Source organism: Bos taurus, chromosome 11 (genome assembly GCF_002263795.3).
Source record: "Bos taurus isolate L1 Dominette 01449 registration number 42190680 breed Hereford chromosome 11, ARS-UCD2.0, whole genome shotgun sequence".
NCBI classification, from domain to species: Eukaryota; Metazoa; Chordata; class Mammalia; order Artiodactyla; family Bovidae; genus Bos; species Bos taurus.
In genome coordinates, this window is record NC_037338.1 from 106,044,423 (window position 1) to 106,070,510 (window position 26,088).

Below are 26,088 nucleotides of genomic sequence, written 5' to 3' on the forward strand. Positions count from 1 at the left end.
CCTGGGCACAGGCCCCGCTACGAGCCGGGCTGACCTGGACGTACTGTGGCCTCGGGGCCTGGGCCTCCGACCGTCTGACACCACCATGGGCGGCTCTGCAACCGCTGGTAGGGGGTCACCAGCTGGTTTCCTGCTTCCTGTCACACAGCCCATCCTGGAGGAGGGCCCGGACCCTCCACACCTGGACCTGCTCACCGGATGGCCTGTGTGTAAAAACACCCTCACACGTCCATTAGGAAAATGGTGCAATGAACAGGTGGCTCAGAATAAAGGAAATAAAACACCCAACAGCACACACGAGGTTTCATCGCACACTTATTTCAAGAACAAATCAGAACAAGATAGATAATGGTTTGTGGTTCAACGGACAGAAATGTGGCAACCATGTTCTTGGCAAGGATGTGGGGAAACGCACTCCTGGGGATGCCCCTGGTAAACGGCAGTGCCTCTGGGACGTCCCCGTAAGTACACGAAGGATGAATCAATGGTCTGCAGTCCCCCGGGGGTGGGAGCCTGGTGCAGGATGGAGGGCAGGTCCCACTAGCCTGAGGTTTCCTGGTGTTATGGCTGCCCCCTCTGAATTCACAGCCCCCACCCTCAGAATGTGACTGTATTTGGAAATGGGGGTGATCAAAGTTGAGGTCATGGCAATGGGCGCTAGCCCCATGACTGTGTCCCCATAAAAAAGGCAGATATGGACACCTTCACACACTCAGACGGAAGACCCTGTGTGGAGCTGGAGGCAGAGAGCCAGGCGATGCTCCTACAAGCCAAGGACACCGGAGACGGCCAGAAGACCCCCAGCAGCTGGGAGAGCAGGGAGCTCTGGAGGATCCCACCTGCCAGCACCTCGACCTTGAACTTCTGGCCCCCGAGGGTGAGAGAGTAGGTGTCTGGTGTGTAAGCTGCCTGGTCGTGGTTCTCTGTTAGGGTGGCCCTAGCAAAGCAGGCCAAGTGGGAGAGAGAAACCCAGCAAACGGAAAGCACCGCGCGCTCGCGCCTACGGCTCTGAGCATGCGCGTGCGCCTGCAGTGGCCTGGGACATGGGAAGCATAGACGCGCCGCCCGTGCTTTCTCCGCCTGCGTCGTCTGAACCGCCTACCACGTTGTGTGCCAGCCTTAACAGGACCACAGCCTCCCCGCCGCCCCTGCCACATCCGCAGAGCAGCCGCCGGAGGGGCCGTGGAGCTGCCCGCCCTGCCCCTTCAGGGCCCGCGAGGGGCCTCATCTCTGGTGAAAACTCTTCTCTCCTGAGCTCCTGCCTGCGGGCCCTTTCCAGCAGCACCTTAACAGCTCTGTTAGAAGGGCCAGTGAGGGGAGAGGAGCCCAGCCCCTCCTCCAGGTTGACCCTGTCTGCGTCCCCCAACTAGAGCCCGGTGCCTGCGGGCAGGCGCTGTGTCCTGGCATCCAGTGGGTCCCCTTCACCCCACACACCACCCGCCACACACAGGCTTGCATGGACTTTATTTATTAAAACAAACATCTGTGCGCTATGTACAGGTCTGGCTCCCAGGTGGGAGGGCAGGGGACCGAGCTGGGGTGAGGGCAACGGCAGCAGGAGGGGTGGGGAGGGGGGTCAGGCCCCTCGCCTGGCCGGCGGGGCCAGTGTCTCCATTCCTGACCCCCGGCCCGCCGCCCCTGGCAGCCTCCCTGCGGGAAGCCAGGGTGAGGGAGCCTTATCCTAAAGCAAAATAAATAGGCGCCTCGGGTGGGGCCGAACCCACCCCTCCCCTCAGCCCAAGGCCGGCAGCAGCCACCATCCAAACTGGGTGTAAGAGCTCAGCCCGTGGGGAGGCCAGGTCCTGCCAGGAGAGGTCGGGCGGTCCTGGCAGCCCGGGGCACCCCGCGGCCCTGGGAGTAGTGGGCAGAGCTGGGCAAGGGCAGAGGCCAGGGGCCGGCCAGACCCCAAGGCTTTAAGGCAGAGCAGGGTGAGGGTGTGCGCAGCCCGGGGCGGGCCAGCCTTTGGCACAACGAGGGGAGGGCGGCGCGGCGGCCGAGGGGGCAGGGCTGGAGGGGGCTGAAGCCCTTGGTCCTGGACCGCTCACTCCAGGGCCTGGCAGGTGGGCGAGGGGGGAGGGCACACGTGGGACCTCGGCCACCGCCTGACTTCTGTTCCCACCGCGTAACCTTGACGCAACTCCGGCGGTCAGCAGAGCGTGTCCGTGTTGAAGGAGAGCTGGGCCTGGTGGACAGCGACAGGCTGGCTGGAGTGTGTGAGCCCGCTCCCAGCCCAGGCCGGCCCTTTCGCCGGCCCTCCCGCCTCTGTCCGCCCCGAGCTCCCTCTCAGTGCCGGACTTCCTGGTGGTCTGCCCCTGCCAGGCCGGTGGCTGCTGGTCCCAGGCTCTGCTCCGCCCACCTCGGTTCTGCCTGGCTCCAAAACGCCCTCCGTTTCCAAGGTGCTAGGAGGTCGGCGTGGTCTGTCTCCCCTGACTGCGCCCAGGCCTCCCAGATCCACTCTACTCCCGAGTATCGTGGGTCCCTGTGCCCTCGCCCCAGCTCAGAACAGCCGGGGTCCAAGGCCCCGCCTCGCCCCGCCGTAGCCCGGCCCTGCCCCTCCCGAGCCCGGCCCCCGTCCCAACCTGAGCCCAGCCCCTCCCCCTGCGGAGCCCGACCCCCACTCCCAACCGAGCCCGGCCCCCGGCCAGCCCGCAGCCCTGACCCGAGCCCCTGGCTCACCCGCTCCTCCTCGAAGCTTATAAGGCCCTCATCCTCCGTGTCCAGGTCCTCAGGCTCGTCGGCCACCAGCGCCCGCAGCTCAGTGGGGGGAGGCCGCGGCCGGAACAGGCTGAGCAGGCGGCACAGCGGGGACTGTAGGCCAGAGGGCGGCTCCGTCTCCTGCTGCTCCAGGTTGTCGCTCTGCTTCTTGGCGAAGTTCACGAACACCTGGTGGGCGGGGGCGGGGGCAGGGGGTGGGCGGGGGGCCGGCCCAGCGGGGAGGGCGACCCCAGCCCAGGGCACTCACGTTGTCCAGGGTGGTCTGGCTGACCGAGTAGTCCTCGACGCCCAACACGCCCACCACCTGTTCCATTTTGCTGAACACCTGCGCCAGCGAGATGTGCTCGGACTTGAGCTGGTACTGCACCTTCGTGTGGTGCCGCTCCTGGGGGGCACAGAGGTCAGAGGCCGCTCGGGCGGTGCCCCCTTCCCCCCGCCCCTCAGGCCTTGCCCACCTTGAGGATGGCCTCCGGGAAGTTCCTGTTGAAGAACCGCACCACGTCTTTCACGTTCTGGCTGCTCTTGGTCCTCACCGTGATCATGTAACCATCCCCGAACCTGTGGGACAGGCTCGTGGCCACACCCCAGCCAGCAGAGGGGCCCAGTCTCGGCCTGTCCCCGTGGACCCCCCGCCCCCTGTGACCTCGGCCGCCCCCGCCCGGGACCACGCCCCCCTGTGCCCCTCCCCCCAGGCCCCCACCCCCTCCCTCGCCCCCCTGTGCCCCTTCCCCCCCAGGCCCCCCGCCCCCTCCCTCGCCCCCTGTGCCCCTCCCCCCCCAGGCCCCCGCCCCCTCCCTCGCCCCCCTGTGCCCCTCCCCCCCCAGGCCACCCGCCCCCTCCCTCGCCCCCCGTGCCCCTCCCCCCCAGGCCCCCCGCTGCCGGGGCTCACCGGTTCTTCAGATGCTGGATGCTACCCAGACAGCGCAGGCGCCCGTTCACCATGATGGCCAGCCGCGTGCACAGCGCCTCACACTCCTCCATGCTGCAGGCAAGACCCACAGGCTGGCACGGAGTGGAGGGCCCTGTGGGGGGGGCGGGCGGGGCGGGGCACGGGCGGACCTGTGTGAAGTCAGCACCACCGAGCGCCCTGTCTTGATGAGGTCCAAGATGAGGTTCCAGAGGAAGCGCCGGGCCTTGGGGTCCATGCCTGTGGTAGGCTCATCCTGGGGGTAGTGCCAGGCTCAGCCGCTGTACCCTGTCTACCCCGGCTGGCCCCACCAGCTGCTTCCCACCCGGCTCACCAAGAACACAAAGATGGGGTACCGATCCTCATCCCACCCTTGGGGTCAGTCACCAGGAAGGTGAAGGTTGAGGTACCTGATCTCCAACCCACCCCATCCCCTATCCTCCCCCATCCCCCCAACACACCCCATCCCCCATCCTGTACCCAGTGCCACCCCTGGGCTCACCAGAAAGATGAAGGCTGGGTACCCGATGAGGGCAATGGCTGTTGACAGCTTCCGCTTGTTCCCTCCGCTGTAGGTGCCGGCGGGCTTGTCGGCATACTTGGTCAGCTCCAGCTTCTCCAAGGCCCACTTCACCACCTGGGAGTGACGGGAACGTCAGGGACCCCCCCTCCACACCCCCACGCCGGCCGCCTCCCCCGCCGGGCAACCCTCACCCGCGCCTCGTCCTTCCAGGGGATGCCCCGGAGCCTTGTGTACAGCTGCAGATGCTCCCGGGCCGTGAGCTCGTCGAACAGGGCGTCGAACTGCGGGCAGTAGCCCAGGCTCTGCTGCACCTGGAGTAGCTCCTTGAGCACGCTGGGGACACAGCGCCGTCAGCACCAGGGCTGCCGCCGGCCCGCCCGCCCAGGTGCCCACCCGCCTGCCCGCACCTGTGCCCGTTGACGAAGGCCTCGCCCCCCGTCGTGCTCTCGTCCCCCGTCAGCATCTTGAAGGTGCTGGTCTTGCCCGCGCCGTTGACGCCCAGGAGGCCGAAGCACTCGCCAGGACGCACGCCCAGGCATAGGCGGTCCACGGCCAGGATGCGGCCGATCTTCCGCGACTTGTACACCTGGCGGAGGTGAGAGGGCAGCTGCTCAGCAGGCCCCGCGAGTTCCCACTGGGTCCCAGCCTGCCCCGGGCCCCGCCCCCAACCTACCCCGAGCTCCGCCCCGCCCCCACTCCCCGGCTGCCCTGGGCCCCGCCCCCCGGCCTGCCCCAGGCCCCGCCCCCCGCCTACCCCGGGCCCCGCCCCCTGGCCTGCCCCCAGCCTACCCCGGGCCCCGCCCCCAGCCGCCCAGGGCCCACCTTGGTCAGGTTCTCGATTTTGACCATGTCGTTGTCTGCATCTCCCCTGAGCACTCGCTGCCGCTCGCTGGCCACATCCACGTCGTCCTCCACGGGCTTCGTGGACACGGGCATGCGCCTGGGGGGCGGGGGCGGGGCAGCGCGTGGCTGATGCCACCTGGTGCCCGCGCACCTGGGCTACGCAGGAGGGCAGCGCCCAGCCCCGCCCCCACCCGCAGGGCCCGCGCACTCACTGCGGCTGCCGCAGGAAGTTGTACTGACACATGATGGTCAGGAGGAAGCCCACGAAGCCCTCAACGGTCATGGCCACCAGGCCCCTGGTGACGATGTCCCACTCGAAGGGAGACTTCATCTTGTCAACCTGGCCTGCGGGGCAGCTGGCTCAGGGCCGGGGCCTCAGGAGCACCCGCTTGCCCCCAGGTCTGGAGCCCGCCTAGGCCCCCCAGCCAGGGGCCGCGCCGTCAGCCCCGCGGCCTCACCGATCTTGGCGTAGTACTCGTTGATATACTCGTTGTACGCCATCTCCATCAGCCCGTGGCCCAGGTTGTAGTTGGGGAAGATGAGGAAGCAGCTCTTCAGGTAACTGTTGACAACCTTCAGGTCCTGGAGGGTCACGGCGGAGCGGAGGGTGTCAGGGCACAGCCTCAGCCCTGCCACCCCCCACCTCACCACCCCGGCCCACCTTGTCATGTTCAAAGAGCTGTAGAAGGAAGGTGGCCACGGTGGCGGTGATGCCGATGAAGAGGTTGATGACGATGAGAAACACGTAGGCCGAGCTGGGGACCTCGAACCAGAAGGAGGCCGGGTACATGATGGGTGTGATGGACCACCTGCAGGTGGCAGCCAGGCGGCGTCACTGGGCCGTCGGCCTCCTGCGCCCCGCCCCACCCCCACCATCGCCCCTTACCCGTAGAGCAGGAACAGGGAGAGCACGGCCGGGAAGTTGGTGGGGGACGTGTAGGCCGGCAGGTCAAACACGAACAGGATGAGGACGCAGCAGGTGGCCGGGACCAGGTAGTTGAGCTACCGAAGCAGGGGTGGCAGGTGAGGGGCCAGAGCCGGAGAGGCCTGGGGACAGGGGCGAGGGTCCCCAGAGCAGGACGGGGGGCCCAGCGAGGGGCAGGGGGGCGGGGGACGGCCGGGGGTCTGGGAGCACACCATGTCCCACACGTAGTTGGCCAGCCAGTAGATGACAGGGTTGCAGCCGCTGACAAACTGTAGGTGCTTGGCCTTGGTGGACTTCTCGGCCACCAGAAAGACCACGAAGCTGGCCGGCACGAAGGACATGGCCACGATGATGAAGATGGCGATGACCACGTCGGTGCCCTGCAGCCTGGGGGCGAGGAGGCCCTCAGCCCTGCCCGGCACGCGGTCCCGTGGCGGCGCCCACCCCCACCCCCACCCACACCTACAGGTAATCCAGAGAGAGGCTGGCACTCGTCTTGTTCATCGGGTGGTTGGTGACGGTGATGCCTGCAGCACAGGGGTGGCCTCAGGACCTGCTCTGCGCCTGCACACCCGCCCCACCCTGCCCCGCTCACCCACCGTAGGCCGCAGGGTTGCCCTTGCTCTTGGGCAGGTTGGCACGCAAGATGGCATTGTTGAGGCTGTTGAGGTAGGTGGGCATGCTGTGGTAGCCCTTGTTGTTGTAGAAAACCTGCGGGGGCACATAGAGAGACCCCCCAGAGCCTGTCATCGCTGCAGACCTTGGGGGAGGGCGGGATGCGGCAGGGCCCGGGGCCGAGCGGGGCTCACCTGGGCAGCCCTGCGTACTGCAATCCTCCGCACCATAGCCGGGGCCCGGGCCCCAAACGAGGCTGGGATGGACTTCTGGACGTTGCCAAAGGTGATGGCCCCGTACCTGGGCGAAGCCAACCGCCTGTGAGGCCAGGCGGGCAGTGGGGGTCTGCTGCCCATCCACGGCCGGAACGCCCCTCCCCTCTGCTCACCGGTGCAGCCGGAAGCGGTCAGAGGTGAAGAGCAGGTACTCGGAGACATTGTGGCCCGTGATGTCAGTCAGAATGTCACCCGTGACCACCCGCATCTGGGGCGGGTGCCCGCCTACACCGCCTGGGCAAGAGAAGCCGGTGCCCTGCCCAGAGCAGGTACAGCGGACGGGCTCCCGCACCAGGTGTGGAAGGGAGGGCGCCGATGTCCAGTTCTCTGCAGGCAGAGCGCACAGTCAGCCCGGCCCCCGCTTTCCCGAGCCCCAGGCGGCCCCACTAGCCAGTACCTGACCCGGAGGTAGGCAGCAGGTCCTCGTCCAGGGTCATGGGGGAGTCGGATGGGGCGGGCGAGGGTGGGGGCGGCACGAAGTTGGACAGCGGCAGCCCCTGCGTGAAGGACTCCAGGCACATGCTGTCGAAGAATCGTGCGGCCAGCAGGCGCGACTCACCGCTGCTCAGGTTCAGCGTGGGCCCCAGTGAGCCGTTGGCCGGAGACTTGAGCACACAGGTGGCTCCCACACCCGACGGCAGCCTGAAGGTGCCCACCAGCTGCTGGGGCCCGGCGTCGGGGGACAGTCGCAAGCTGGGAAAGCACAGAGCGAGCCCAGACGGGGGTCAGGCCAGCCCCCCAGCCCCCGCACCAGCCCCTGCCCCCCACGGCAGCCCTGGTGCTGGCTCACCGGTATTCCCGGCGCTCCTCGTTGGCGTAGGGGATGAAGTTGCCACGGGGCTGTGTGTAGTTGTGGTACTGGGAGGGGGACAGGACCAGCGGGGGCAGGTCGCCTGGTGGGAAACGCGGGGAAGCCTGAGCAAGCTCCTACAGCCTGCCAGCACCTCACGGGCCCAGGCCCCTCTTCCTAGTACCCACAGGGGACCCAAGCTTGGAGTCTGCACCCCAAAGGAACCCCAGAGTGTGCCCACCAGCCTCAGCTACTGTGCCCAGGGCCCCCCCATGTGGCTCCCAAGCAGGCGGATGTCCGGATATCTGGCTAGGCAGCCTTACCGATCTCTGGGACGGAGAGCGCCACGGTCATAGCCACGCAGACGAAGAAGGCAGGGAGCAGGATCTGAGAGGACAGTGCCTTGGAGTTGCGCCGGGCGCAGTGGAAGCGCTTCACCAGGAGCCCGTGGAACTGGCGCACCTTCAGCCACCAGCCCTCCAGCTTGCGGCTGCCCTGGCCAACCCGCGCGAGGGTCTCCGCCTCTGCCTCTGCACAGGAGGCAGGAGCTGAGCACGGGCCCCGCTCCACCCTCCAGGGACCCTCCCGGCAGTACCCAACAGCCCCCACCTTGCAAGCTGACATTGTCAGGGTCCTGCAAGTTGTCACAGAGAGGGCGGTAGTCGCTGTAGACATCGGTGTAGCCGGCCCCCTCGTCACCACGGGCAGAGCCCACCGAGGATGCAGACTGCAGCGACACCTGCGACTGGGCCAGCTCCGCGCACCGCGCCAGGTTGCCCGCAGGACCTTCCGCCGATACCGGGTCCGCAGCCCCCGGTAACACGTCTTTCCTAGACTCTTTCACATCTGCAGAGGTGCCAGGGGAGACGCGTGGGGGCTCAGGGCGGTCTTCAGCTGCAGGCCTCCACACTCCCGCACCCACCCACCCCAGGCACCAGCCCCAGCCTGACCCTGGGGTCTCCTGGCTCCCTGTTCCCACCTAAAACCCTTGGCCCCCAGAGACAGTGTAAGAGTGACAACCCTAGGCTCGCGCTCAGAGCTGGCGGAGCCAGGGTATGGGGGCAGAGCTGATCAGCAGCTCTGGAGTCTCACCTGCCTCACTGTTCTCCAGCGACTGGTCCTCCTCCGACACCTTAAGGAACACTTCCTCCAGTGTCGTGTCCATCAGCCCAAAGCTGCTCAGGTGCAGTGCATCCAGACTGTGCTCCAGGTGCTGTGAAAGACCTGCGTGAGGCCCACCTCAAAGAGGGTGGCCGCGGGGCAGGTTGTGCCCACCTCTTGGGCAGCCCCGCCTCCTCTACTGGCCCCGCCCCAGTTCTGCCCCAGTCCCAGAGACCAGTCCTGCCTCCTCCACCAGGCCCGCCCCCTCCACTGGCCCCGCCCCCGACCCCAGTCCTGCTTCCTCTACCAGGCCCGCCCCCTCCACTGGCCCCGCCCCCGACCCCAGTCCTGCTTCCTCCACCAGGCCCGCCCCCTGCTGGCCCCGCCCCTGAGCCCAGGCCCGCCTCTTCTGCTGAACACACCTCCTCCACCTCCCCCACTTTCTACAGACCTCTGCCCCACCTCCTCCATCACCCCAGCCCGGACTCACACACCTGAAAGAGGCGCTCAAAGGCCCCCTTCTTGGCGGCCTCACTGGGCAGGATGTAGGAGAGCTCGGTGCTGGTGTCGGAGACCAGCAGGCAGGAGGCCACATGTTTGCGGATGAACTGGGAAACCTGGGACTCGGAGCAGCTGCTCAGCTGGGCTGGACCTGGGGGGCTGGCTGTCAGCCCTGGCTCTGGGAGGGTAGGAAGAGCTTCACTCAGGGGCTGGGGGAGAGGGTGGGCCAGGCCCAACTAGCATCCTGGGCCCACTGGGCAACACAGTGAGAGCCAAGCCCCTCAACCTCACTGGTCTTGAGGAAGAGTCTGGGGCAGGTGGCTTCCGCACAGACCTTGGGGACCCCCGGGCTCTGCAGGCCGCTTAACCAGCGTGAGGCGGTAGCCGTCCCCGTAGGCGCCCTTGAGGAAGAGCGGTGAGCCACAGCACTTGAGCTTCCCGTGGGAGATGATGGCAATGCGATCCCCGAGCAGGTCAGCCTCATCCATGTGGTGGGTGGACAGGAGGATCGTGCGGCCTGGGGGAGACGGGGGTCAGAGGGGCGGCCAGGTGGGGCCGGGCAGGGGGCCGCTCTCTGCACCCTCCGCACCCGCTCACCCGGCTTGTACTTCAGGATCAGGTCCCAGATGGCGCGGCGCGCGTAGGGGTCCACGCCGGCCGTGGGCTCATCCAGGATGATGGCCCGGGAGCCGCCCACGAAGGCAATGGCCACCGAGAGCTTGCGCTTCATGCCGCCGGACAGCGTCTGCACCAGCGAGTGCCGTTTGTTGGAGAGCTCCAGGTCCTCGATCATCCTGGGGGCAGACGGGAGGTAAGCCGCAGGGCTGGGGTGCTGCTGCTTGCAGCCTCGCATCCACCCAAGCCCCACCCACTTGTCCATCTCCTTGCGGATCTCCTCCTGGGCCATGCTCTTGAGCCTCGAGTAGAACCAGAGGTGCTCCTCCACCGTGAGCCGGTCGAAGAGCACATTGTGCTGGGGACACATGCCCAGGTTCTTGCGGATCTCGTCCATCTCCGTGCGGATGTCATGCCCGTAGATGGTGGCCGAGCCCGATGTAGGTGGGAACAGGCCGGTGAGGATAGACCTGGGCGGACAGGTGAGGTCACGGCCCCACCTCCTGCAGGGAGCCCTCCCTGCCACCCACCCCCCGGCACACACATGGTGGTGGTCTTGCCAGCCCCGTTGTGGCCCAGGAAGGACACGACCTGGTTCTCATAGAGGTTGAGGCTCAGCTTGTTCAAAGCCAGCTTCTTGTCGTTCTTATAGACCTTGGTGAGCTTGTCCACGCAGACTACCAGCGGCAGGTGGGTGGGTTCCTCTTCCATGCCCCGTGTCTCCTCTGCACGGGGGCCAGAGTGAGCACCAAGGATGTCCTCAGCCCCCCAAAGTCAGCAACTGCCCCAGTCCCCACCTGGTGTCCACTCACCCAAGCGCCGGCTCTCCATGGCACAGGCTTGATCCTCCTCCATGACGCTGAGGCGGGGGGTGCGAGCCCATGGCCAGTTCCACTCCCATGCCTCCGTCCGCCCGCTGCCCAGCCAGTAGGATTTCTGCAGTGGGAAGTACCAGGGCCGGGGCAGCCCGTACATGCCTATGGGGAGAGGGGAGGCTGACCCAGGGCCTGGGGTCAGTGTCCCCCCCCATGCCATGTGTCCCCCTAGAGATAGCCCCCTTCTCCTGTTCCCCTCCCCTCCAAAGGGCTCGGTACCTGGGTGCACAGCCTCAATGTACCACGTGAGCACCCCATAGACGACCGCATCTACCATCAGCATGGTGACAGCCAAGAGCAGGTTGAAGTCATCCCCTTCCACAGGAGACTGGCTGAATGTGTGCCACTGGATGCCCACGCCTGCCACCTCGTACAGAGCAAAGTACTTGGAACCCAGGCCAAAAGCTGTCGTGGACATCAGGGACTGAGGAGACAGCAGTGTCAGTGCAGGAAAGGAGGCCGGACACCCCCAAGCCTGGGCCACCCCCATGACCCTCACCGCGATGCACTTCTCGAAGGCGGTGATCTTGTCGTGGGCCACTTCCTCACGGATAGCCACGTACATGTAGGGCACATAGCTCAGGAAGTAGATGATTCCGCCGCAGGCCGAGGCCAGCTTGGCCTTGGAGTACAGCACGGACACCAAGAAGCTGGGGGCAGGCAGGGCCATGGGCCGTCAACCACACCCGAGTCCTGGGTCATTACTCGAAGCAAGTCCACCCTCCAGCCCGCTGCTGCCACACAGCACTCACCAGAACATGATGGTGGCCACGGCGTAGACAGCCAGGAAGAGCCAGATGATGAGCACGTGGCTGTGCGCAAGGACCTGGCCGTACTTGAGTATGGCGGTCAGCGCCGTCACCGAGATGGAGAGCTGCACGCAGCCCGTGATGAACCAGGCCACCCAGTGCACCGCGTTGTTCAGGCCCATGGTCTTCATCACCTGTGGGGCAGCAGGGCAAGGGGCTGCCCACGGCTGCTCCCCACCTGTACTCCTCTCCACCTCTCACCTGTCTCCATCGCCCCCCTCCTCAGCCCCACCCCTTCCCTCTTCTCCCCTCCTCCATCTCCCCCACCTCCTTCAGCCGGTGCTCCTTCTCAGCCACAATGTGCTGGATGGTCATGGCCACAGAATAGACCCAGGAGATCACCATGCAGAGCGGCATCATGTGCTCGATGACAAACAGAAAGCTGGGGGGAGGGAGGGGCGTAAGGCGGAGGCGGGCGGACGCGGCGCCCAGCGCGCGCCCAGCGCTCGGTGGGCACTCACTCGTCCCGCGTGTAGCACGGGTAGGGGAACATCTGCACGTAGTTGCCGGGCTCCACCACGTCGTGGCCCACGAAGGTGTCGATGATGGCGCGCTCCATCATGTCTGCGGGTGGGAGGAGCAAGAGGATGGTGGTCAGCGGAGGCTGCGCCCCGCCCCCCGCGGCCCCAGGGTCGGCCCTCACCCTGGATCCAAACGAAGCCATATAGAAAGTAGAAGCGGCCGCCGGTGTTGGGCCCCGGCCGCCAGTAGGCCCGGCGGATCTCGTTGGTTTTCTCCGTGAAGCTTGAATTCTGGCGGATCTTGTAGTGCACGTGGGGCGGCAAGGAACCGTCCTTGCGGGTCTGGAAGATCACACCTGGGACAGGAGAAGGGGCGGGGCGGAGGGAGGGGAGATGGGCGGGGCCGAGGGGTGGGGGCGGGGCCGAGGGGTGGGGCGGGGCGGGGTGGGGCCGGGGGTGGGGGCGGGGTGGGGCCGGGGGTGGGGGCGGGGCGGGTGACTGACCGTAAAGGGGGACCGGGATGGGAAGGTCTCGGGCAGGGGAGAGGCGGGGGACCCGGGCTGGGGACCTGCCCAGGGGGCTGGCTCACTAGCGAACACGGTGACATTATCCTGGTAGGCCTGGTTAAGGGTGTAGTTGACAATGCTCTCCTCATCTGGAAAACCCTTGAAGATGTCCACGCTCACCTAAGAGAGGACAGTCATGAGAGGCGACCTGGGCACCCGCAGGGCCCATGGGGCCCACCCACCCACCTTGGACATGAACTGGATCCAGCCGCAGGCCGCATTGTCAATGGTGTCCAGCTGCTGCAGGAGGACTGAGCCGTTGGGCAGTGAGAAATTGTCCTGGCGCAGGGCGGGCGGCAGCTCCTCGGGTGACAGGCTCAGTGCCTCCGGGTGCTGCTGCAGCTCGGCCACATACTGGGGGAGGGGGAGACCGGTTCAGAGGGTGGCCTGGGCTGGCCAAGGGGGACCTGCCACACCCGCCCAGCCCGGCCCCCAGCACCTGCTGCAGCCAGCGCAGGTGTTGCTGCAGCCTTCCCTGCTCCAGGTAGCTGCGGATCTCCGCCGAGATGTTGAGCCACACCTGGGCGTAGTGAGTCACGTTGCCTACAAGGGCGAAGGTCTCATTGGCCTGCAGAGGGTGAGGGCAGAGCATGGGGCTCACGGAAGGACCCCAGCCAGCAGCGGGCTTCTCACTCCTTACCTCCCTCCGTGGCTGGAGGCCACCCACTGGCCAGTCCCCACCAACCACCAATCTAGGTCTGGCCAGATGGCCCCTGGAAGCTCCAAGGCCTTCCCTCCCAGGCCTCTGCTCAGCGCCTCCCCTGAAACCCCCTCTGCCCGGCTCCCAGGAAAGCACAGCCTCCCCAGCCCCTGCCACCAGCGGTGTCTTCCCCGGCCCTTTGTGGGACCCCTCCACGTACGTCTCGAGTGGCCCTGACACTTGGCCCTCATCTCCCCCCATGCTCATCCTAGGGAACCCCTCCACAGCCCCTCCCCTTCCTGGACCATCTCCAGCCCTGGTTTCTACTTCTTCCAGACTGCAACCCGGGAGGGCCACAGACACTGCTCTCAGCTGGTCCCAAACCACGCAGATGCCCTGCCCAAATCTCACCCAGCGGACGACGCTCTGGACGGTCTCTGCCTGCGGCCCCTCCTCTACCCTCACCAGTGCTGCCCAGCCCTGGTCATGCTCAAACAGCCAGGACCCTGCGCCACACCAGCCAGGCAGGGCATCCTCAAGGCAGCCTTCAAAGTGCCCCTGCACCTCAGACTTGCTCACAGGTCCCCTCACCCAGAGAGCCAAGCCCCGGAGTTCTCAAGAGCCAGGGCTGCACCCCTCTCGTGCCAATTCTACCAACCGCCGCCCCCCCACACTGCGTCCCCAGCCTGCAGAGCCCTCTGCCCAGCTTCCTCAGTTCCTGCCCCAGAGGACACAGGCCGCCCGCGGCGCACACCTTGAGAATGACACGGTCTGCCTCGGAGCCCGCGGGTGCGTACAGGATCTTGGGGTTGCTGGTCATGAGGTGCACGAGGAGGCCCAGGTTCCGCTGCTCCTTGCTCGTGAAGCCTAGGGAGCTCATGTTGCCCCTTCGCAACGCCTCAGGCTCGATGGTGCTGGGGCAAGCAGGCGAGACTCGAGGTAGGACGGGGCATCGGCAGGGAAGGGTGGGCGCGGGGCTTCCGAGTGGGTGCAGGTGTCAAACAATTGGCATGGAGTAGGGGACCATGGACCAGGACCAGGGAGGGGGCATCAGAGCCAGGCCTGGGGGCAGGCCCAGCAACCCCCGGCTTCCTCACCCCGCCCCCTGCCACCCACCTACCGGTTGTTGCCACACAGGATGGGCTGCAGGCCGGCCCAGAGCTGCACGAACGCGGAGCACTGGCCCTGCAGCGCGTCCGAGGGGGCCGGGGCTGCAGCGGGCGGGGCCCCCTCCTCAGCTGTGCTGTTGGAGCCGGGGCCTGCCCCAGCCCCAGTGCTGTTGGCGGCCCCGCCAGGGCCACTGGCTGCGGGCCCAGGAGCCCGGCCTGCGCAGGCGCCCTGAGGCAGCAGCAGGGCAAGGGCTGAGAGGACGTCCACGTCCCGCAGGACCTTCTGGGCATCCAGCAGGTCCTCCAGGAGTGCCTGCAGCCGCGGTGGGGGTGGCGGTTGCTGTGGGGCGGCAGAGCCACTGGGGGCATCCAGGCCCAGCTGAGGGGAAATGGGGCGAGTGGGCAGACGCAGGCCCAGGGGCAGGCGCAGGGTCTGGGGGCTGCTCTGCAGGGCAGGCTGAGGTCAGCGTGGAATGGGGAGGACACCCGCAGGAGACACAAGAGGCGAGCAGGGGAGCAGCCCGGGGGTCAAGGAGCACCAACCAGGGACGGGAAGACAGGCTGGATCGAAGGCCCAGGGCAGGGGACCCAAGGGCAGCTAGGCAGAGCCCGGGCCCAGGCACTCCCGAGGAGCCCCAGCACACCCCCTCGCCCAGGTGCCAGATCTGCAGGCCGGCTGGCGGGCAGGCCTCACCTGCTGGGCGATCTTGGCTGCATCCAGTTGGTTCCGGAGCTCGGCAGCCAGCCCCGAGAAGCGGTGAGCACGGGCTGCAGCCTGCCCTCTGCAGACTGCGTCCCGGTATCCCTGCAGTGCTGTCTGTTGACCCCGGGGCACAGTGAGGACCCGGCCCAGCTCCCTGGAGCCTGGCATGCACGTGAGCTGCTCCAGGAGAGCAGGGGCCAGCAGCAGCTCCTGGGGGCAGGGTGCAGAGGAATGGCTGAAAGGAGCCCCAGCCAAGAGAATACCAAAGGCCTGGCCCACAGGGCCCAGGGCTTTACCCTGCCCCACCCAGCGGGCGGGTCTGAGACCACCCAGGTCCTGCAACAGCAGGTGGGGGCAGGGGGAGGGAGAGAGACGCATTCCCACCCTGCCTCCTGGGGACAACCACCTACTCCTGGGGACCCCCTCACCCTCAAGGGGAGCCCTCTCTTCACCCACCCAGAAGCAGGCAGCGTGTGTCCCTCACCTCCATCCGGAACAGGGGCTGCTGATTCCTGGGGGGCCCTGAACCCCCATCCAGGCCAGGCGAAGGGCCAAAAAGCAGGCGATAGACCTGAGCGTGAGGGGGTCGTGGCTCAGCTGCTGGGGCTCCAGCCCTGCACCCCCACGGGAGCCGGCGGGGGGCCAGGGCCAGGGCTCCCCCAGGAGCAGACACAGGAGCCCTGCACCCCCACGGAAGCCAGGGGGAGGACCAGGGCAGGGGGCTCCCAGGAGCAGACACAGGCGCTCCACTGAGGCTCCTGGCCCTCACCTCAGGCAGGTCCACCTGGGCGGCCAGCAGAGCCCGGGCCGCGCTGTCGGGCAGCGACAGGTTCTGCGTCAGGAAGCGCCACAGCTCCCGCGGGTCCCTGGCCACCGAGTCCAGAGAGAAGGAGGACCCTGGACAGGCAGAAGGACAGGGCTGAAGGCCGGCCCTGCCCGGGGCCAGAGAGCCCTAAAGGGCCTCAGAACTGAGCTCCTAGCAGCTCCCACTGTGGCTGAGCCACGGTGACGGGCAGCAGCCACCAGGTGAGCACCGGGCAGGGGTGTGGGCGTGGGACCCGCGGCAGGAGGCACCCGAGCCCGGCTTCAAACCCCGCTGACCGCTGACCGAGGGCTCCGGCACCGCCCCGCCCCCAGGCGCACCTGCAGGTCGGGCTGCGCGGCCGTCCAGGGGGTCTGGGCTGGCGCTGAGGGCTTCCAGGTGCTGGCGCAGCGCCTCTAGCTCCGAGCCCAGGCTGGGTCTCGCCGGGTCAAACAGGTTGCCCTCCTCCACCACGCGGTTGAGGCGCTCCAGCAGCTGTGTGACCCTGCAGCACCACTGGCCGTCACCTGCAGGCCGCCAGGCCCAGGGTGGGGCAGCCGGGGGCGGGGCCCAGGCCCGGGGCGGGGCAGCCGGGGGCGGGGCACTCACGTGGAGTTGGCATACTGAAGGAAGCCAAACTCGTCCCGCTGGCCGTCGGGGCACAGCGACTGCATGACCGGCAGGATGCCGGCGGAGGTGAGGGGCGCCGCCGTGTAGAAGGCTGGGGGGCAGGCGAGAGGGCCCAGGGCCGGGGAGGGGCGGGGTTGGGGGGTGGGAAGAGACAGAGGCCGAGAAGAGAGATTTAGAGAAAGTCAGGAAGAAAAGCAGCTGCAGGCAGCAGACAGGAAACAGAAGGCTGAGTGTTCTAGTGCAGATGACCCCAGCAGGTCAGAGGTCAAAGGGCATCTCACCATCCCTTCCCCACAACTGCTAGAGCATCCCTCTTCCCTCCACCAGCCAAAGCCAGCGCTCTGACTGCTTCACCAAGAACACAAGGCGGCACTGCCCCCAGGGCTCAGGAGCACAGGGGGCCCCTACTGGGCAGTGACCTCTGACCTCTCTGGCCAGCTGGTTAGTAGAGTGAACGCAAGAGCCCACTAGGTCTGAGTGGACAGCGGCCAGGTTCTGCAGCCCTGCACAGCAGGGCCAGGCAACCCCACCCTGAGTGACACCGGGGAGCCTGACCAGGGAGCCACCGACGTCCAGGGGACTCCAGCCTTGACCTCCCACCACCCCACCCCCACCCCACTGAGCCAGCTGTTCCTGACAGCAGGCAGGGGCCCTGCAGGACCCAGCTGGCCAGGAGACTCCGTTAGTGCAAGCGAGGGGCGGGGGAGGGCGCAAGCTTCACCAGGAAGCCCCTCAGGGCTCCTGAGGTTGCCCGGGCCAGCCGGGAGGCGACCACGCACTTACAGACTGCATGCAGGCCCAGGAGGAGGACAGAGACCATGCAGGGCGGGGAGGGGGCAGAACAGAACAGAGGAGACAGTGAGACCCAGCGCCACGGTCACCCCAGCCCAGCCAGGCGTGGGGCGTGGGACCGCGGCGGGGACGGGCACCCCTGTGCCCGGAGGAGCCGTGTGCACACCGACGGGTGTGCGAGACGCCATGAGGGCCGCCTGCCCGCCCCTCCCGGCCGGGCCCCAGAAGCCCCTCACCTTCCTTCACAGAGATGGTGGGCTTCTTCTGCCGAAGCCCCAGCAGGATGAAAAACAGGACGAGCGGGATGAAGATCTCGAAGGCCAAGACCCACTGGAAAGGGCGGGCGGAGTGAGGCCACCTGCCCAGGGCCGGACAGGACACACCCAAACCCTACTCTCCCTCAGAGAGACACCCACCCCTCCCAGGGCCAGCCCAGCCCCACTGAACCCTGCGTGCCCCGCCAGGGGCCACAGGTCCACCCAGGTCCCCCAAGCCCACAGAGATCACAGCCCCTTCCTTCCAGAACCTCTTTGAGGAGCGAGAGGGTCAGTGTTCTCTGGCTCAAGCGAACCAGGTCTCCACACCCAGTCCAGATGTGCCTCGCTGAAGGCCGGCAGGGACAAATCAGGCAGCTTGTGGTCCACGCTGACCCACGCGTCGCCCAGCTCCTTGCCTGCCTGCAGGGCCGCCTGGGCAAGATCTCAGAGGATCCAGGAGTGTCTGGACTGCCTGTGACTCCCACCCCCGCCCCCAGGGTCAGCCCTCCTCCCTGCAGCTGTAGCGCCATCAATCTCCCCTGCTGGCAAAGGCCTAAGAAGGTGAGGCCTGGGTGAGGGGAGGGCCTGGCTGTAGCCCTGGGCCCTAAGCCTCGGGGAAGACCTGGTCAGGGGTCTGACAGCACCCCCCCGCCCCCTGACCCTGAGACGCAGGTGCCTCCTGCCCCGGCCCACCACGACCCCAGGTGGCTCGAGTGGGCGCGGCCCTGCCTGCCTGGGGCCTCTCATCAGGGTTCCCTGGGAGACTTGGCTGCAGGCTGAGCACCGAGGTGAGCCCTGCTGGGGCCTGCCTGGAGCGGGAAAGAAGTGCCTGGGGTCCAGACTTCCCTCCATTCCTGCCTGCACCCCTCCTGGCTCAGGGAGGGCACGGTGGAAGGGGGAGGCGGACCTTGGGCTGGCTGCTCTTTGGGGGTCCCTGGCCCACCCGAGGGCACATCCTGACCCCTACCCCTACTGAGCTTCTGCGGAGGCACCAAGGTTCCTTTAGCCTCACCCCCACACCAAACTGACTTCAGAGCGCTGACCCAGCGGTGCTCTCTCTGGCCCAGGGCCCAAGCCCTGGTCCCCCAGGGCGGGGCCAGATGCTGCTGTGTTTACTGGGTTGACAATAGGGCTCTGTGGTGTGGAACACCCTGCTGTGTGTCTGCGCCCCACGCCCGCCCCAGCCCGTGCCAGCCTCCACCCCCGCCCTGAGCCAGCAGCCAGCCTGAGGCCAGCCCAGGAGGCATCGTGGACCAGGACAGGCGCCTGCCGCCTGCACACCGAGCGTGGCTGGGGTCACGGCCGCTGAGCCGGCCCCACCCACCCCCACCCTGCCTCCGGGCACCACACCTCCACGAGTAACTGCAGCAACCGGCCTGCTGCCTCCTCATTGCTATAGCAACGGCCGCACATGAGCTGCTGGGAGGAGGGAGGCCTGCTTGGCGGGCGGGTGGCCAGAGGGGCATCTAGTTACCGCAGGCAGTGCAGGTTCAGCCCCACCTGGGCGCCCCACCCAGCGGTCTGCAAGGTGGTCAGACCCCTGGCCCTGGAGACGGGCCAGCGCCCCGTGTGTCCCCTCCGGGCCCTTCCCGCTGCGTCCAGAAGAGAACAGGTGAGGCCTGAGGACGGAGGCGCTGCCCCCGACTGCAGGGACCTGGTCCCCCCACCAGGAGCAGCCAGAAGCCCCAGAACAGACTGGGATCCAGACCGAGGTCCACACCGGCAAATGGAGAAACCGAGGCGCAGAGCTTGGGGAGGTGGAGCGAGCCAGGCACAGAGAGCCTCGGTTCCTGCCCCAGACCAGGCTTCTCCCAGGGCACATATGCACCCTCAGCGAGGCACGCAGCACGCAGGCAGACCCTCTGCCAGCCAAGTCCAGGGAGCCAACTGTGACGCCCAAGACCCTCCCAGAAAAGTGGACGAGTGCGCCGGCCACCTAGCCTGCCCCAGCTCCCTGCGTGAGCCCAGCGAGGCCTCAGCCACCTGGAGGAAGAATTCCTGCTGTGTTGTGGCCACAGGCCAAGGACCTCCACAAGCCCAGCCATCCTTGGGGGCACCATGGGGCGGGGCAAGGAAGGCTCTGGGGAGGCCCAACCTGACATTCGGGGGCTACTCCTGGGTGTAAGTCAGTGGGCACCTCCCCCCTGCTTGCCAGGTGCCCACTTCCCTGAGCCTTGGGGTCCCCAGGAGATGCTGGGGCCCTCATGGGAGCCTCTGCTCCTAGCTCCCATCCTCCCTGCCAGGAATTTGAGGGCTGACACTGACGCATGCCCACGTCCAGTCTCAATCCCTCCCCAGGGCCCCGCCCTGCTGGCCCCAGTTACCCAAAACCTGCAGCAGAGGAGGCAGCACCAGAGGCTGCGGGTCTGATCCACAAGCCCAGTGCCAGCCAGCCCCGGGCGCCGCGGGCAGGGAGCGAACACAAGCCTGGCTCCCTGCCAGGGCCAGGTGCCCAGGGGAATCCTGCCAGGCCAGGGTGATGACGGCTACCCTGCCCATCTGCAGGTCTGGGTTTCCCGCTGTGCACTTTGAAACCCCTCTCAGGGAGGGGCCCAGGCAGGAGCAGGTCGGCTCAAGGGGCCCCGGGGCCAGGTGGGACAGGAGCCCCCAAACTCCAGAGGAGCAGGAGGATGCCTCCACCTCAGGTTCCATCTCCAGACCCCAACCTGCCCTGAGCCCCATGCTGGAAAATCCCCAGTGTCCTGTCAGGAACCCGAGCTGCCCAGGCCTTGCTGCGATGTGGCTGGTGCCATCTGGGCAGGCCAGCAGATGCCCCTGCCCTTCCCAAGGCCGGAGCAGTGGCGGTCAGTGTGATGACACCCATACCGCCCCAGCCCCACTCCTCACCGGTGCTTCAGCCCCTGACAGGTGCTGTGCCCTGCACCCCCAAGGGTAGGGCAGAGGGCTGGGGAGCATGGTGGTCAGAGGACCCAGTCCCGGGGGGAGGCCGGGTTGGGGGAGTGGAGAGTGGACCGCTTCAGGGAGGAGGGCCCCGAAGGACAAAAGGGTGCGGCAGGGCCTGGGCGGGCCAAGGCAGGCACAGCGAGGACGCGGCGCGAGCCCGTGAGCGAGGGTCGGTGGATGTGTGCGAGGAGAGGCTCCTGTCCAAGGACAGAGGGCTGCGCCTGGAGGAGGGGCAGGGTCCCTGCAGGGGCACCAGGGCTGGGCCCAGAGACCTCAGCGCCTCTGAGTCGGACCCAGACTCCCAGCCGGTCCTCTGCCGGGGGAAGCAGGGCCTCCCGCTCCCCCAGGAGCCGGGGGCCACCTTCCAGCCCTGAGGCTGGCCCGGGAGAGCGCGTTGCGGAGGGCGCCCGCCCCGTGACTCAGCCGAGCTCCACGAATGTCAGCGGACGCGGGCGGCGGGCCGGGTACAGCCAAGCCCCCTCTCTGGAGGCCAGAGCGCGGGCAGGGGCGAGGGCAGGAAGGGGCGACCACCCGCCGCCCCGCCCGCCTGGGGTCCACGCGCGCCCGGCCGGGCCGCCGCACGTGCGCGCGGGGAGCGCGCCGCCGGCCCCGGTGCCCGCAGCCTCCGGCTCCGGCCGGCCCGCGGCGCCGGGGGTCGCTCACCGGGCTCCGGCGCTTCAGCGTCACGTTCTTCCAGAGCAGCAGCTGCAGCTGGTGCAGGAAGCCCATGGCGGGGCCGCGCTCCGGCCGCCTCCGCGCTGCGGCCCGCTCCTCTGCGCGCCCCGCCGCCCGCCGCCCGCCGCGCTGCTCGGCATCGCCCGCGCGGGGCGGGGTCTCGAGCCTCCGGGACCGGCTCGGCGCTGGCTCCGCCTCGGCGGCCGCGGCGGCAGCGACTCGCACCGCCCCCCGCCCGCGCCCTGCCTGCGCCGCCCCCGCTTAAAGGGGCCGCCGGGTGCCCTCCGCACGTCGCCCGACCCGGGTCGCCTGCCCACCGGCGTTTGGGCGGTTCCCGGAGCTCTGACCCGCCACGAGAGGCTTTCTGGTTGCCCCCCTCCCTCTAGGCGTTGAGGTGATGCGCCCAAGAACCCAGACGTAAACCGAGATCCCCGACTCAGTCCCAGGGCGCTCTTCTCCCACGGGCGCCGAGCCGAGGCGCAGCACCCCAACCCCTGAAATAGTCCTCTCTTAGAGGCGCTCCGAGGTCGACCCTGGCCCCGGCCCGTGGCCCCTGGGGGGATGCTGGGGGATGCTCGCTCCCCACCAGGTCCCCACCTCTGTCTGCCCTCCGCGCAGAAGAGCTGACGATGGCAGGAATTTCATCTGAACCTGAGAGCCAGATCCCAGTGCCTGGGGCACTTGGGGGCTGGTGGGGGACAGCTGCCCACACTTGGGGAGGGGGCGCGCAGCCTCGGATGCAGGTCCTACCTGTGCAGAGCGGGCATGTCTCTAAAGGCTCAAAGAGTTGGCTTTCCTGCCGGACTGGGGGCAACCCCACCTGCACCTTGGTGGGGGGACGTACTGACTAGAAGGGCAGCAGGTGGGCTGCCCTTCCCCTGTAAGACTTTCCTGTGCTCCTTGTGAATGAGCCACTTAGGGCGGCCCTGGCTGGGCTCGGTGGGGGCTGCAGCTCCCTGGGCTCAGCCAGGGGGAGAAGGGACCCAGAGAACCACCCTGTGCAGGCGAGGCAGGCTGGTGTTTGGGGAGGCTAAGGCTGCGCCCTCTGTGAGGGGCCGCTTTCTCTTCCTGTGGGTGTGGGTGATTGTGGCCTCTGCAGGGGTGTCTGGGGCCAGTGCACCTGCAGGCTTGGGGCAGTGCCTGGCCAGGTCTGAGCCGCGTGGGGAGGCCCATTCCCGGGGAGGCCAGCAGAGGGCAGGCCCGCCCCTGCTGCAAGAAGCGTCCTGCCTTGCGCTTCTCTGGGCTCCTCCCAACCTCAGTTTCCCAATTTGTGAATGGGAGGGGCAAACCGAGTGGTGTCGCGCTACACAGAGAAGGCTCTAAACTGAGCGCCAGGCAGGAGGGGGTGGGGACCCATCCCCCCTCATCCCCCTCCCCCCTCCTCCCCCTCCCCCCTCCTCCCCTCCTCTTCCCCCTCCTCCTCTCCCCTCCCCCCTCCTCCTCTCCCCCTCCCCCTCCTCCCCTCCTCCTCCTCCCCCCTCCCCCTGAAGCCTGAGGACACTTCCTTCTCCTCTATCAGGACGTGGGGCTAGGTCAGGACAGGAAGCCACTGCCAAGGGGGAGGGCAGCAGCTTCCTGCTACCACCTGCTGCCCACCCACCTGGGGCCCTGGCAGTGCCACCCAGAGGCTCAGCGCCAGCCCCCATCCCCCTCCCCTGCACACCAGGACCCCTGGTGCAGCAGGAACCTGGTGCTCCCCCATGCCCACGCTGCCACCAGTGACAGAGAGCCCACATCTAACCGGGCCTCATCACACCCTGGATGCCCACAGCCTGAGAATGAAGTCCCAGGGCGCCTTGCACACGTCCCCCAGCCACGTTTCTAAGCTGGGCCTCTGCTCCCCGCCCCTGGGCCTTTCGGGGTGGAGGGCGTCAGGGCGGGCTCTCTGCTGCAGAGCCTTTCAGTGAGGCAGATGGAGGCCGGGAGGACGAGCCTGGGGGCGGGGGCGGATCTGGCCAGGACAGGAGGCCCCTGTGGCGGGGGCGCAGGGGAGGCAGAGTCCACGCACACTCTGCTTGTGTCTTTATTCGTTGCTCTCCCCTCCCCAGGGGGCAGCAGGCCACAGGGTCTGCAGGCTCCAGACTGCACATCCGGGACAAAGGGACCCCAGCTATGGGCTGGGGGCCGGCTTGTACCCCACAGACCTCAGGGGTCGTGTCCGCAGCCCCGAGGGCCCTGCCTACAGCCTCTCTCAGCCCCCGCCCGTCTGAGATATGATCGAGGTAGGGACGGAGGGCCTGACGGACCTCAGCACCCCGTACTCCATCCCTCCCTCCCTGCTCTCGCCTCTGCCTCAGAAGAGTGGCTCCAATGCCCAGCAGCCTCCTCCTCCAGGCAGGCTGCCCAGACGAGCCCTGCTTCCCAGCCCCCCACCCCAGCCTCCATGTCCGCCCTGCCGTTGCCTATGGGGGTCCGGTCGGATGCCGGTGGTTTGATTTCAACACCCACCCCTCTACCCACATGTCCAGCTCCCCAGCCACCCGCCCCTTCCCCCCTCCATGGGCAGAGCTCAGGCCTGGAACCAGCCCTCAAGGTCCTGGTAGACCTGGCCACGGGGCAGCTGGGGGAACCGGGCACAGATGGCACAGAAGCGCTCTCGCCAGTCGCTGAACAACCGCACGCGGAACCGGTCTCGCCACGCGAAGTAGCGCCGATAGCAGCTCTCGTTCATGCTGGTGAGGAAGGCGGCCAGCTCGCGGGCCGAGCCAAAGTCGTCCACGTGCACGAAGGCATCGGGCGGGGCGACGGCCTCGTAGGCGGCCCTCGGCGGGCCCAACACCACGGGCACGGCGCCGGCCAACAGCGCGTTGCGCCAGAACTTCTCGGTGATGTAGTCCCGGTGCTCGGAGTTCTCGAAGGACAGATAGAAGCGGTAGCCAGCCACGGCGCGCAGAAGGCAGCTGGCGCACAGGGGCTGCCCGGCCGCGCGGCCGAACACGTCCACCCGCAGGTGCAGCGCCAGCTGCCGGTACAGCTGCACGCGCCGCTGCCGCTTCTGGAAGTTGCTGACCACCCAGGCGGCCAGCCCGCGCTTGGCCGGCAGCGGAGGCGCCGGCCCCTCACGGGGCTCCAGGCGGCCGTAGGGCACAAAGATGTCCGAGTCACGCCGGTAGCTCAGCACCCAGTTGAAGACCCCTCGGAGGCGGCCGAGGCCGCGGGTGTGGCTGGGCGACTCCATGGAGGCCCACACCCAGGGCTGGCCCCGCGGCCGCTCAGCCAGGGGCAGGCGGGCCTGCTGGGTCTGCAGCTCTCGGTGGTGGAAGACCACGGCGTCGGCGCCGGCCAGCAGGCTGCGGTTGACGGTCAGGCGGCAGCGGGCCACCCCGTACCTGGTGCAGGTGTCCCCGGGCAGCTCTGGGGGCTGGCTGGCAAATGGCCAGTGCCAGACGAGGATGGTGGTCGTGGGCTGTGGGGCTGGGGCTCCCCCGGGGGCCGCCCCAAGCCGCCACCAGAGCCAGACAGTGGAGAGAAGGGCCGCCATGGCCAGGCCCCCCAGAGCCCGGAGGCTCGGAGTGGGGCTGAGCCCTGCAGGGGACACAGGAAGAGAGGCTGTGTCCTCCAGCTCTCCACTGGCCCCAGGCTCCCAGCCCAGGCCTCCCTCAAGGCCAGAGACTCACCAGCATTCTGCATTCACGGCTCCTCAAATCACGGCCTCCACTCTGCGGGAACGCCCTGAAACCACAGCTGCTCCCCCGCGCTGGGTCGCTGCCTGCAAACGCCTGCAAACACTCTCCTTTCGTCTGCTCCGGAGGAAGGCCACCAGAGTATCTTCCCGCTCCCGTCCCGCCCCCAGTGACCTTTGACACCACCAGCATCCAAATGCCGCCTCGCCTCCCCCAAGAGGCCCCTGGCTGCTGGTGGGTGGCGGCTCCCGGAAGGGTACCCAGACAAGGTCCAGGACCGTGACTCCCACCCCTGCTGGCCTCTGGAAAGGCCTGGAGATGACCCGCCGGCTGGCCCGGGAGGAGAGGGCCTGCCTGGCCTCAGGGATGGGGAGGCCGTTGCAAGTGGAGGTGGCCCCCACCCGGAAAGGGCGACCCTGACATCGAGGACTCAGTTGCCGCCCACTGCCCTGCCAGGGGTGCCACGGAGAGCAGGCGTGCTTCCCTGCGGCCGCCGGGCGCGGGCCGCCGCCTCCCCTGGCGCTGTGTCATCACCCACTTCCCCCGCTCCCCCTCTCGGCTCTGCGGTGGGCCCCCAGACCCTCTGGCTGCAGACTCACTGCGCTCAGCTCCACCCGGGAGGCTGAGGTTCCTCCCGCGCGTTGCTTCTCGCCAGGCCTCTCCATGCCGCCCATCCCTGCGGCCTCGAGGACACCTTTGTCCCAGAACCCGGATTCCCTGGGAGGGGCTCCGTCGCAGGGTCCACACAGGGCCCAAGCACACACCCTTGGTGGACAGCGCCGGGCTGGGCCTGGCTCCAGTGGGCTGTGGGGCTGCCACACCTTCCTTCCCCACCAAGGGCATTGGTCTGCAGGAGCCCCAGCCTGGGTGGCCTTGGGTCTGGCCAGGCCAGGAAGAGATGCGGGAACCTGGGCTGGGACGCCGCCCTTGGGGGCTCCGGGTCTCTTCCTCCAGGCCCCACAGCCCAGGGCGGGGGAGTATGGAGGGGGTTTTCCAGGCTGGAAAGGGAAGGAGTCGCTGTGTCCCTGACGTGAGCACCTGCTCCAGGAAAAGGAAGACAGCAGTCCAGAGGCCCTCTCCCCACCCTGCCGTCCGCCAGTCCTGGGGCCCAGGCATGGAGGTCCAGTTCCTTCCCCTTTTGCCCTGGTTCCAGCCCACTCTGCTCTCAGTCACTAGCTTCCTTCACCTCCGCCGGATGTGGCCAGCAAGGCCCAGCCCTGGCGCTAGCGTCCTGAGGGCCTCAGGCCAGTCCGGTTCTTGGAGGCTGCAGGTTGGGTGTCGTGGAAGGAACACCAGCCTGGAACCTTCACCAGGCCTGCCACCTGTGATGTCCTGGGGGCCGCCCATCACCCTGTCCACTCTTGGGCTCCCGGGACTACCAGCCTGTCCCCACTCTCGTCCCCTGGTGAGGACCAGACTGTGTCCAGGACGG

The 26,088-nt window shown here is 67.8% G+C and overlaps 2 protein-coding genes across 3 annotated transcripts; both read right to left on the reverse strand.

The window, feature by feature from the left end:
• Window positions 1-1,447: 1,447 nt before the first annotated feature.
• ABCA2 (ATP binding cassette subfamily A member 2) lies at window positions 1,448-21,182 on the reverse strand. Of its 2 annotated transcripts, none has more exons than XM_024999725.2 (48): window positions 21,022-21,182; window positions 17,434-17,527; window positions 16,385-16,496; window positions 16,117-16,280; window positions 15,743-15,870; window positions 15,458-15,544; window positions 14,965-15,183; window positions 14,282-14,649; window positions 13,916-14,075; window positions 12,961-13,089; window positions 12,708-12,875; window positions 12,545-12,641; window positions 12,138-12,311; window positions 11,956-12,058; window positions 11,762-11,876; window positions 11,438-11,628; window positions 11,185-11,335; window positions 10,905-11,109; window positions 10,623-10,787; window positions 10,355-10,535; window positions 10,068-10,280; window positions 9,793-9,989; window positions 9,530-9,712; window positions 9,189-9,373; window positions 8,686-8,806; window positions 8,203-8,439; window positions 7,917-8,123; window positions 7,594-7,696; window positions 7,201-7,496; window positions 6,917-7,130; window positions 6,723-6,828; window positions 6,513-6,624; window positions 6,380-6,440; window positions 6,126-6,300; window positions 5,875-5,990; window positions 5,650-5,797; window positions 5,447-5,570; window positions 5,201-5,333; window positions 4,968-5,085; window positions 4,553-4,731; window positions 4,337-4,478; window positions 4,125-4,259; window positions 3,775-3,878; window positions 3,605-3,697; window positions 3,171-3,273; window positions 2,963-3,100; window positions 2,677-2,883; window positions 1,448-2,182 (listed from the first exon to the last, which is right to left on the reverse strand). In XM_024999725.2, exons 1-48 carry the CDS (start codon window positions 21,085-21,087, stop codon window positions 2,147-2,149), a joined length of 7,263 nt encoding a protein of 2,420 aa, XP_024855493.1. In that variant the 5' UTR covers window positions 21,088-21,182; the 3' UTR covers window positions 1,448-2,146. The 2 variants fall into 2 exon arrangements, with proteins under 2 accessions (XP_024855493.1, XP_024855491.1); XM_024999723.2 differs by lacking the exon at window positions 21,022-21,182 and adding an exon at window positions 17,724-18,761.
• A 2,360-nt stretch (window positions 21,183-23,542) lies between these two features.
• FUT7 (fucosyltransferase 7) lies at window positions 23,543-24,663 on the reverse strand. The gene is given in 2 exon segments (NM_001098164.1): window positions 23,543-24,558; window positions 24,651-24,663. Coding segments are annotated over 2 exon segments (1,029 nt in total).
• Window positions 24,664-26,088: the final 1,425 nt, after the last annotated feature.